The 12,317-nt window shown below is 38.0% G+C and overlaps 1 protein-coding gene across 1 annotated transcript in view; it reads left to right on the forward strand.

Moving 5' to 3' along the window:
- Positions 1 to 305: 305 nt before the first annotated feature.
- Positions 306 to 12,317, forward strand: part of LOC135470970 (proton myo-inositol cotransporter-like) — a 47,252-nt gene continuing 35,240 nt past the window's right edge. Inside the window, exon 1 of the mRNA XM_064750018.1 lies at positions 306 to 765. Coding sequence (XP_064606088.1) covers positions 306 to 765 — 460 coding nt within the window. The remainder of the gene's footprint in view (positions 766 to 12,317) is intronic.

Here is a 12,317-nt window from a genome sequence, read left to right on the forward strand (position 1 = left end):
TTGTAAATCAAGGGTTTTATTTCAAGATTTTGTTTATTCAGTAAATACAGCTGGTATTTGCTAGTCCGCGTACGCTACGGATGCCACTGATGCATATTTACTGTCAAAGTTTGGTTCGGCAGAGTTGTCGTTCTGTGATCATATTGACGGACTTCGCCGCCAGGGGACACAACAAGCTGATTGAACCGGCTAATTTAAGAGAGGCAGAACCACATCAGCTGAGATCACAGCAAGCCAGCGGAGGTGCTTTCCCGTTGTAGAACAGGGAACCATATAATTTCTATTTTTCGAACTCTCTCGTTAAGATGTCCAACAATGTGAGACCTAAGCTAACTCGCAGCAATGGGAGAGCGAGGCCTACGAGGCTGTCGCACGTGGAAGATTCCGACGACGAAAGGCTGGACTTGAAACTGGACAATTTGCAGCCGCGAAAGGAGACACCATGGTTTGTGTACGGGTTAACGTTCCTGTCGGCCCTGGGGGGCTTCCTCTTCGGGTACGACACAGGGGTAGTGTCCGGTGCTATGATATTACTAAGGAACACCTTTGTGCTGTCGTCGGTGTGGCAAGAGCTCATAGTAAGCGTTACGATAGCTGCGGCGGCCGTCTTCGCTGCGGTCGGTGGGAGCATGAACGATCGGCTTGGCCGGCGACCGGTGATCATGCTCGCCAGCATCGTGTTCACCGTAGGAGCCGTGTGCATGGGCGCCGCGCAGGACAAATACATTCTGCTGGCAGGCAGGATTGTCGTCGGAGCAGGCATAGGTGAGAACATCGGTCAATCGTTAGCACTTCATGTTAGTGCCATGTCCGTCAAACAATACTAGGTCTCAATATAAGCATTTAACAACCTGTCATAGCTGGACACGACTTGGCGTTGTGATTGTGTCTTGGCTATATCTTGGTTTATACTAAACGTATAGCCCAACAATAAAAGACTGAAGATAGTTGCTATCAACCAGTGAATATGTACCACATATATAAAACCTCCAGTTATTTAGATTAATTTAATTGTGCCCAAATGTAATGGCATGGACTAAAACATTTCTCATATATGTATACATGTAGGCCTATTAACTGTCATGTAAGAAAACACTCCATCAAACAATTCCTTAGAATAATGGTTCTAGTCAGAAATTTTGGAAGCAGGGAAGCATTTGATATGTTTACAGTATATGCGTTGTACTGCCAAAATAAGGATGAGTGAGTTCAATCCCTGTCTTGGACAAGCCAATTTTAAACTCCCATGCCTCAACAGCTGCCGAGGCCTTTGGGTTGAGAATCGTCCAGTGTACACTGCATGTTGAAAAATACTGCTTTGGTGGCTTATTGGTTAGACCTGGACACCTGGAGACAATCCCAGGCCTGGCCATACCAAAGATTTTGGTGCTCAGCACTGAAAATGGAAACAGGACTGGATGGCCTGATGTCGGTATAACGTGGCTGGGTTGGGTCTAGTAATCGCCATTATATTTCAGTGGTGGCAGCACTTTGGCGGCATGGACTCGCCCTGTCACAAGAAGACACAGTATGTGCGCAATATGTGTATGCACACCTATTGACTCTTGGTCATCACACGACAGAAAAATTGTCAAGTACAACATAAAACATCAAGCATACATGTTGGAGAAAGTTCAGTTACATATATACGAGTACTTGGAAAAGGCTGTTTGTTTACTTCAGGAACTCTAGTTTCCTCTGGCCATAAGAATATTGTACCAGTGAAATGTTCAGGACATGCTTGAGTACTGAATCAATCAATCAATTAAATAATTGATCCATCAAAGATCACTTCACACTGTTGTACCTCCGTTTTTGCTAGATGCCCACCACCTTGCAGTTGGAGGGAAAAACTGTGGATAGTGTGTTTGGCATAAATAAGATATGAGTTAAAGTCCAGCTAATGCTGGCTTCCTCTGCTGCAGTACGGTCTGCCAGCAGTCTGTATATGGTCTTGAGTTTCTCCCCAGGCCATGCTCTGTATCTTCCGCCATAATTCTGGCCACCGTCTTATTAGAGAAATATTCTTGAGTATGGCGTAAAACTGCAATCAATAGATAAATACGTCAAAGTTATTTTACTGATCATTTGTTGAGGATTTATCTCAGAGGATCAGATTTAATCTTCAAATTACTTTGTCTAATTAATACTGAATTAAACATTGACTGCATAATATCCAAACTGTGATTATAACTTTAAATAAAATCAGTGTAAATATATTTCATTTTGACTAGGTCTGGTGTCTAGTTAGGAGTGTTGTATTTTGTGTTTCATTAGGGCTGCAAAAAATATATGTGGGTGTGGAAGCTAGTGTGCTAGAGAAGACATTTGGGATATGATTATAATACTGAGATTTAAATTTCCAAACACAGTGGTGCACTTTGCAGGTAAGGGGCTCATATCTTGTACTGAGTATTTCTTTGCCTATTGATTCAGTTTTATTTGGGTGAGATGATTACATAGTCTATGGGGTGTTTCGTGTGTTGTGTGGAATTGCTTTGCTTTAGTGACTGAGATATTCATTATCTGGCAACTGTGAAAGTACTAGGATAATTGCTTAGACTCAGACTCAATTAAGTAATGTCCCAAAGTATGGCCTTCAGTCATGGCAGTATAGGGCTTGGATGGGATATAAAGCTTTCCATCTGACACTACAGCATACATTTTTAAGTTTGGAATTAAATTTGAGACAAGCTGGCATTGTGTAATCAGTGGTTATAATACAAACCAGCGACGTGCCCTATGCCTTAATTGATGGAGTTAACTGGCGATCCTCACATATGGAAATGTCAACCGTACAGCTAACTAGATGTGCACATATTCTGTACTTCTATGTTCATATGTAGGACTTTTATATGCTTTAACACTGATATGAACTTTTCTTGCAATTTAATTCTTTTATCTTACAGAAGAACGAAATGTTTCCATAAGATTGACTGCTCTTGAACATAAGCTTGAAATAACAGTGCATTATTTCTTTACAATGTTCTAGTGTTTCAGGTATGTCTTTGCTTGTATTTTGAGTATTTATATTACACCTTCCAAAAAAGATTTACTAGGTATTTTCAGTATAAGGTTCTAACTTTCTTACTGGTTGTTTCATTGGGTTTACCAAGATATACTATTGTTCAACCTTTTCAACCACTTCTACAATCAATACATTTGTTTTGAAACATCCTGAAACATGGGTTGTAGAGATATAATTTGCACAGTTTTACAAACTTTACAAAGATCATTTTTAGCGTCATTTTCATAATAATTGTATGAATAAATTCTTTAGTGCTTTAGTTGTTGAAAGGGTTAAAGATTTACAGTATATGTAATTTCAACTACATTTTTTAAAAATATATTAGTGTACATTTTTTATGAGCTGCCTCTAGGCTCCTTTTATATACAATGTAGGATGTTACATGGATTGAGATGCACCTCTGTTGAAGTGCAGACCAAACATTGAATAATTTAGCTGATGTGTCGTACAACCTTCAGTTTACATCAAGTGTTCCCAGACTGAAGTATGTGTTTACAATCTGCTGCTCATATTGTATCACATCAGCAACTCCAAAAAAAAAAAAAACCCTTGTTAAAAATGTTTTTTTAACCATTCAAACTGTCAGCGTGCTGGCTTGAGTTGGTTGAAATGCTTCAGAAATATGAGTGCGAGTTGTCATTGTCTCTTTGAAAGGCTGAACCATCAGGGTGGCTGTCTCGCCAGAGTCTGGAAGCTGAAGATAATTATATGACCAGTAAAAATCGTGACATTTGGCAAGAGCAGCTACAGACCAACTGAACTGTTAAGATTAGTAACTCGGCATTCAGGATAAACATGGCATCGATGCAAAAGGCTTACACATCTATAGGCCATGTAAAGAGAAAAAGACAAGTATATTGATTTATTACCAACCCTGGACCAATTCTTTACAGATGGCCTTGGTGATATTGAACTCTTGCAAAGAGACACTTCTGGTATTTGAATCTGGCATTGCCATAGAAACTGGCCATAGTACACGTACAACTGAGAACCCTGTGAGGTCCAGAAAATTTTTCTGTCCTTTGATGTTCATCTTGTGGAGCACTTGCATTAACTATTAACAGCTGTAGCTGAAACATGCGAACGGCTGCGCTCACAAAGTTTTTATCTTTTTACGGTAGCTTAACTTTAGTAGAAGAACTACGAAATTGAATGCATATTAATCCTCTATCTTGTCATAATAGTATAGACAGGAAAGTTTGCAAGCATTAACTCATTTCGGCAGACATATTGGAGCCATGTTGCTCTGTCGTCTTTTGTTATTTATACGTGTGAGCTCCTCATGGCAAATATATTTGAGCAATGTTGCTATGTCAGCACATGCTATTTATGTGTATGAGTTTCTCTTGGCAGACATATTGGAGCAATGTTGCTATGTCAGTACATGCTATTGGTTTGTATGAGCACCTCTTGGCAGACACATCAGAGCAATGTTGCTGTGTCAGCTGATGTTTCTTGTGTGTATGAGCACCTCTTGGCAGACATATTGGAGCAATGTTGCTATGTCAGCTGATGTTACTTGTGTGTATGAGCACCTCTTGGCAGACATATTGGAGCCATGTTGCTCTGTCGTCTTTTGTTATTTATACGTGTGAGCTCCTCATGACAAATATATTTAAGCAATGTTGCTATGTCAGCACATGCTATTTATATGTATGAGTTTCTCTTGGCAGACGTATTGGAGCAATGTTGCTATGTCAGTACATGCTATTGGTATGTATGAGCACCTCTTGGCAGACATATTGGAGCAATGTTGCTGTGTCAGCTGATGTTTCTTGTGTGTATGAGCACCTCTTGGCAGACATATTGGAGCAATGTTGCTATGTCAGCTGATGTTACTTGTATGTATGAGCACCTGTTGGCAGACATATTGGAGCAGTGTTGCTTTGTCATCTGATGTTACTTGTGTGTATGACCAATGTTGCTGTGTCAGCTGATGTTACTTGTGTGTATGAGCACCTCTTGGCAGACATATTGGAGCAATGTTGCTATGTCAGCTGGTGTTACTTGTATGTATGAGCACCTATTGGCAGACATAATAGAGCAATGTTGCTGTGTGAGCTGATGTTACTTGTATATATGAGCACCTGTTGGCAGACATAATGGAGCAATGTTGCTATGTCAGCTGATGTTACTTGTGTGTATGAGCACCTCTTAGCAGACATATTGGAACAATGTTGCTATGTCAGCTGATGTTACCTGTGTGTATGAGCACCTCTTGGCAGACATATTGGAACAATGTTGCTATGTCAGCTGATGTTACTTGTGTGTATGAGCACCTCTTGGCAGACATATTGGAACAATGTTGCCATGTCAGTTGATGTTACTTGTGTGTATGAGCACCTCTTGGCAGACATATTGGAACAATGTTTGCTATGTCAGCTGATGTTACTTGTGTGTATGAGCACCTCTTGGCAGACATATTGGAACAATGTTGCTATGTCAGCTGATGTTACTTGTGTGTATGAGCACCTCTTGGCAGACATATTGGAACAATGTTGCTATGTCAGCTGATGTTACTTGTGTGTATGAGCGCCTCTTGGCAGACATATTGGAACAATGTTGCTATGTCAGCTGATGTTACTTGTGTGTATGAGCACCTCTTGGCAGACATATTGGAACAATGTTGCTATGTCAGCTGATGTTACTTGTGTGTATGAGCACCTCTTGACAGACATATTGGAACAATGTTGCTATGTCAGCTGATGTTACTTGTGTGTATGAGCACCTCTTGGCAGCTGTGTAATGGATTTATGAAGGGTAACTATGGAACAGTGATTGTAAAGGATAAATAATGGCGTATAATAATATAGAAATGAATTTAATAAAAAGGTTGAAAACTTACGGCCTTTGTTTAGGTGAAAAAATTCTTGTGTAGGACATTCAGCAAGACTCCAAAAAATGAATAAATACAGCAGTGTCTTAATTTATATTTAAACATCTTGAAGCAAGAAAATCTGTTTTGGCCATTAAATCAATTAAAGAGGACATATCTTTAATTTACACCTTAATAATAAAATCCATTGTTTTGTATGTGTGCTTGATTTTTAGCTGCAAAAAAGCTCTATATATGTGACTCTGTCCTGTCTGTTGGGCTTTCAGTCGGTTGGTCTTTTTTTGCTTTTCATTTTTTTTTTTTTATTCTCCATTCTTTTAAAGTGAAAGTTCCTATTTGAATTTGAAAAGAGTGTAATGAGGACCGCCAGAATAGTATAGTTCTGCTTGCATTAGCATCTGTATTTTACAGTGAATGGATTCAGTATACCTCAAACAGATCTGATCAAGTTAAATTTTCTCTTCTCCTGCAGTATATCAGGCTGGGATTTCTTGTTAACATTACCATGTTAAATTAATTGATGAAAAATTATTGACCATTGGTATGTTTGAAGTTTTAGTCACAATTACTGAATATCGTGTACATGAACAGTCACTAGGCAAGGGTCCTTGACCGTGTAACATTGCGCGCAGTGAGTCAAGTGCAGGTCAAAGAAACTGACGGGCATATTGAGCTGAAAGTTCATATCAGCAGTGATTAACTGTAACATCCTGAGTGAATAATGTTCTTTTAATATTGTTCTATCCAATTTGAAGATATATTTACTAGTTTGAGTTAAGCAGAAGGTTTTCTTGAGCGAAATACACGTATATGAAAAAAGGGAATCATGCAGTAGGAAAGAAGCAATTAATTTCCTCTAAATCATTTGCTTGTGTACTTCTGCAATTATTTTTTCCTTGGTTTGTTTTTTCACTTTTACAACACCTCATTAAGTTGATAAAAAGAAAAACTTATATGTCCTATATTTGCACTACTGAGAAGGCCAGTCTTTTCCCTAGTTGTCTAATTTTGCCGATAGCTAGGTCAAGGGCATTCCAAGTCCTCACACACAGAATTCTGACCCTTTGTCCTGTCAAAACAGTCAGCCCCCTTGTGGGAGTGAAGTTAGTGCCTGGATCAATGCTTTGGTACAACCAGTGCTGGAGGAGGGTTTATGGCCAAAACAGCCTTCCTGTCACTGTGCTAAGGCCTGCAGCTGGGCATTACTCCAATTTCTCATCTTGATTTACACATGGTGGCATGCGGTACATGTTGGTGTCATGGGGTACATATTGGTGTCATGGGGTACATGTTGGTGTCATGGGGTACATGTTGGTGTCCTGTTGTATAGTGTAGCATCATTTTATGTAATTTAAAACATTTCTATTAAAGTGTGTTTAGGTATAATTTTCATTTATGGTCATTTGCTGAATGTAGAGTAAAATGCATTATGCTTAAAAGTTTTATAGCAAAAATGGTTGCAAGGTATCTGGTAGAGCAGACTCCCACTCTTGGGAGTATTTCACTTTACATGGAGTATTATGTTCACATTTTACAAAACTGTTTTACATGTAATATCTGGAAAACCACTCGATCTCACCTGTAAACAAACATAAGAAAGATGTTATAAGTGGATAACTTCAGCCAGCATCCTATCCAGTGCTTGGGTCATGCAGTGTTTGGCCTATCTCTACAGCATGTATATAGACACAAGCATATTACTAAGCTGGAAAGGCTATATGATTGTGTACTATCTATGTGTCTAATTATTGAGCAGGGAATAGTCCATCAGCCTTCAGTGTGAAGGCTAGCTGGTTGCATTTGACAGGGTCTGCAATTTGCAGCTAACGCAGAAGAGCAGCACTGTCATGCTACCGACAGTATATATTAGGCCAACACCTGTATTATGCATGTGAAGCACTGAGGTGGCATATAAACATGTAATGCAGTGATGAGTTGCAAGTATGAAGGAGGTCAAGTATTTACCATGTGCTGGATATAGTTTTGGAGTGGAAAGTGTGATGCCTTTTATATACAGTAAATGATCTGAGTATATGGAATAAATATCTTAATGAAAATGCAATTCCAATTCACAAGCTTTGCTCCCCAAGGCTATTGACTTTTAGTGTATCTCTTTCAGTTTGTTCCACTTTCATGTCGGCAGATAATTAAGGGCTTGTAAGAAATGTAAAAAAAAAACACAAAAATATGTTCATTTGAAAGCAGCTGTGTGTTATCATTTCAGTGCAGTCTGTCCATGGGGTAAAACTGCTGTTGTGTCCAATTGGACACCGTAAGATAATTTTTTTTGATGTTTCAAGATACTGAAAAGTATCCTTTCGAAAACTTTTCTTGCAGGTGGGAATAAGATCCAAATCTTAATCCCTGATTGCAGCTACTTGTAAATTGTAAGGTGGATACAAAAATAGATGCACAAGAACATTGATGCTTTTGAACACAATTTGTCTTTATGCCAGTTACATGGACTGCAGCTTTTTTTTTTTTTTTTTTTTTTTTTTTTATCCTGTGGATAGTTGTGGGTTTCTCCAAGGCTCTGCCTGGTTTCCTCCCACCATAATGTTGCCATATAAGTGACAGCGTAAACGAACAACATATTTGCTGTGAGGGTCTGTTGATCCTGAAGAACAGTTGACGATGACCATGTTGATATATACCAAAGGCTTTTTTTCGTGAAGACATAAATGTCAGTATAGTCTAAATGTAATTAGATTTTGTTCTGATGAACACATATGGATTTTCATGAATTTAATCCCTTAAAAAGTACTTGACCTGTCTACGTCTTAGGAAGACTAGAAGAAAAAGACTGTGAACTTCACCTGCCAGGTGAAGTACATCAGGTACATCAGGTTTAATCTAGCTAGCTGGTTCCCAGTGCTCGTTAAATAGCTTGTTCAATACTGTACACAACTAGAAACTCAGCGACACATGCACACGTAATCCCGTAGTGGATAATTCCCTGTTCTCTCAGGATCAATGGTTGTAATGTATTTCTCTTGAAACAGTAGCTACACGTGGTATAGTGAGTGGAAAGATGACCAATGTGACTTCGGCCATTATCCATAGCTTGCGAGTGCAAACTAATATGTTTTTTTCAATACAGACTTTAATAAGGGAGGGAAAATAAATTTGGACAGTAGCGTGATAAATTCCAAAGTGATGTCCATATGAACCATTTGTTGGTGTATTACTGTGGTATAATAGTACACCTAATAATGACATTTATACAAAAATCAGAAAACATATCATAATGTTATGTTTGCATATAAATGATGATTAGGCCAAGATCTATGCATTTTGATATCAGTTTTTACATAATTCTTGGTCCTGTCTTTATTTGTTCCGGATAAATATGGGATTTCTGTAACATCATTGATTTAATTTGGTTACTGTTGCGTGAGAAGGTTCAACCACTTTGATTGTTGTAAACATTAGTTGTAAATCATAGGTTCATTGATTTGACATTCAAATACCATAATTGTATATTGATGTGAATAAATTATTGATAATAAATTTAAACATTAAAAAAATGAAGTGGAAGTAAAATATTACATGTCCGTTTTAATACTGCTGCATTACTACTGGAAAGTTTCACGTACATGTCAAGGCAACAAAAAAGTCTGTCGTTGATTAATAAACGCAGACATGATAGGGAATGAACAGATCCTCATTTTCATGAGGACACTGCAGTAATAGAAGTCAGAATATATGAGAACTTGCACTATTGGGAGTTCTGTCAAAGCTATGAAGGGGCACATTACCATTTCATTATGATAACAGAGACTGCATTGGCTTAGATCGATCATTCTAAATGCTTCCAGCGAACAAGGGCAAAGCTCATTAAACATTTATATCAGTTCACATCAAGGTTTTTTTTTCTGCCCACAGAACATTTATATTTACAAGTGTATGTAGGTTATTTTTGCTGCTCTGTTTGGGACCGGAGTGCATATAGTGTACTTGTTTAGTGAGATAGTCATGTCATGCCACATTAACCCGCATTTTACTGTTTGCCTGTCTGGAATACATTAATGACCTATGCTGGGTGAAATGTTCAATTTGTTTGTTTGATTAAATGGAGTCACATTGCTGAAATACTAAACTGTGCTGCATTGCTATCAAAGCATTACCTGTCTACTCTCTGTAAGAGAAGACCCATCAGCAAAGCTGAACTGATTAGATTGAAATTACATGTTTACTGATGACTTTACATTGTTGTAGAAGAGTTAGCTCAAAAGTCTTCCGCCCCCCCCCCCCCCCACCCACACACACACACACACACACAATTCAGTACCTACTGATAGAGTGGTTCTACTAACTGCACATTGAGTTGGCTTTGTGAATCGGAATAATATATGTGTCACATGGAGGAATGTGACTTGTCAAAGGCCAGTGGTTTAAACTGGGTAATCATGTTTTTAAATGAAATGTTCTTGAGCATAATGTGAAACACCAAACAAATAAATAAATGAATTAAGTGACACCAATACATGTGCTGTTTGAGTGAAATTATCAACAAATTTTGTCAGATTTTATGCACAAAACATGGATATAGCTGTGAATGAGAATGAAGGGTTGCTCTTCATCTCATTGGTGTGAGTATGTCAATTTTTCCACAGAACTACATGGTATAAACAATATCCTGTTTGTGAACAGGTAGATATACATTCAATTCAGTGCTGATACAGCAATATATCTTTACCTAGAGCATTAATGGTGATCACAGTTGACTATATAGCAAAATAAGGAAAAATAATAATATAATTGGATTATGTTTGGTGGAATGTCAGTAGGTGCGATGATTTCAAAAGTGGTAACTTTATCTCTGTAATTCCAAAGCATACTCCACCTTCATTCATTTACTTTTGCCTTAGCATTTTAATTATAAAAATGTAGCAACATGGATCCAAGCAGAACTGGCCATTATTTTCATGCAATGCATGTGGATTACGTAAACCAGCCTGCCCTCAAACATCATCAAAAAAAGCAGGAATTGAGCATGGACTAAACAGCTTAAATCTTTTCTCTTATTTTTGGAATAGTCTGTCAGATCCTGAGTGTCAGCTTTGGCGTCAAATGACCGAGAAAGCAGTGTTAAGCAAAGGTGTGTGATCTTTAAAGTATGTACTGAGCTCAGGTTTTCCACACATAGAGCTCGATAACACGAGGGGGATGTAATATCATTGATTCAGCGTGTGCATATTAAATACCATAAATTACAAAAATGATGACTTAGTTTTTTGTGTATTTGAAACAAACTGTTCGTAATGGTATTTCAAAAAGTACATCTGAAGTTTTACCTGGATATAAAGCACAATAACACAAAGGGGATGTTCCATCTATGATGCTGTGTGTGCATATTATTGAGCATAAATTACCAAATTCACCACTGTAGAACTTTATGTATTCAGCTGAAGTTTTGCATCCCTTTCTCTCCTACAGCCTTGTCTCTGGTAGCCTTGCTACCACTTCATTTACATTCAATTCAACTTACACTCATATATACATATATATTAATTTTCTTATTTTAATAATTGTTATTTTTATTTAATGATGATCTCATTCATCACATTGATTTGATTTAACAGCAGATTATTGTTCAGATGATACATGCAGACATTAAGTATGAATCTGCAATGTGGCAGCTTAAAGTAGTAGCTGCGTCCAGAGACTTAATTGTAGACAGGGATATCTTGGTGCACCTACTCTTGTGAGCCTGCATGGCCAGAGAGATCCCTACGTGTCGATGATGGGTATAGTAGGTGAGTGCTGTGTTTCCATCTACAGAGATATGGTGCTTAAACACAACAGAATTGTGTAGAGGAATAATCGGCTTATTCTATGTGCCGTCAGACATGGTGAGCTCTGATACTATATTGACCCAGTGATAATAAGGTACTGGTTTGCTCATCAAGAATGAGGTACACGTTTGTGAACTGACGTTTAATTTTCAGATATTAAAAATTTCTTTATTTGGTTATGGAATAGCTGTAGCAAGAACCATGACAGTAAGTAAAAGCTACAATTAGGTGTGTAGATGTTCAAATTGTATGCTTCAGTAAACCGTGTTATTTGTATCTTTCAAGTCTTGAAGGACATCAAGTATGAATCTTGAATGAACCTATCTCTAAATGAACTTGGACAGATAGTCAGCAGGAACAAATGATAACCTTGTTATATTGTGTTAGAGTTCATGCCATAGTGTAGAATTAACACCAGATTTAGTATAGGTATACATTGTTACATTGTGTTACAATGTTAATGACATAATGTACAAATTGATAGCACAGTTTTAGTGAGAACACATTGTTACATTCTGTAGGAGTAAATAATACAATAAAAGGAATTGACAGCAGATTTTCGGTATGGACACATTGCTACATTGTGTAGGAATTGAGGGCAGACTTTTGGGGTGGATACAGAGAGCTGATGGTCCCTCCTTTCAACTTTCCTGGT

This window comes from Liolophura sinensis, chromosome 7 (genome assembly GCF_032854445.1).
Source record: "Liolophura sinensis isolate JHLJ2023 chromosome 7, CUHK_Ljap_v2, whole genome shotgun sequence".
Classification (NCBI taxonomy): Eukaryota; Metazoa; Mollusca; class Polyplacophora; order Chitonida; family Chitonidae; genus Liolophura; species Liolophura sinensis.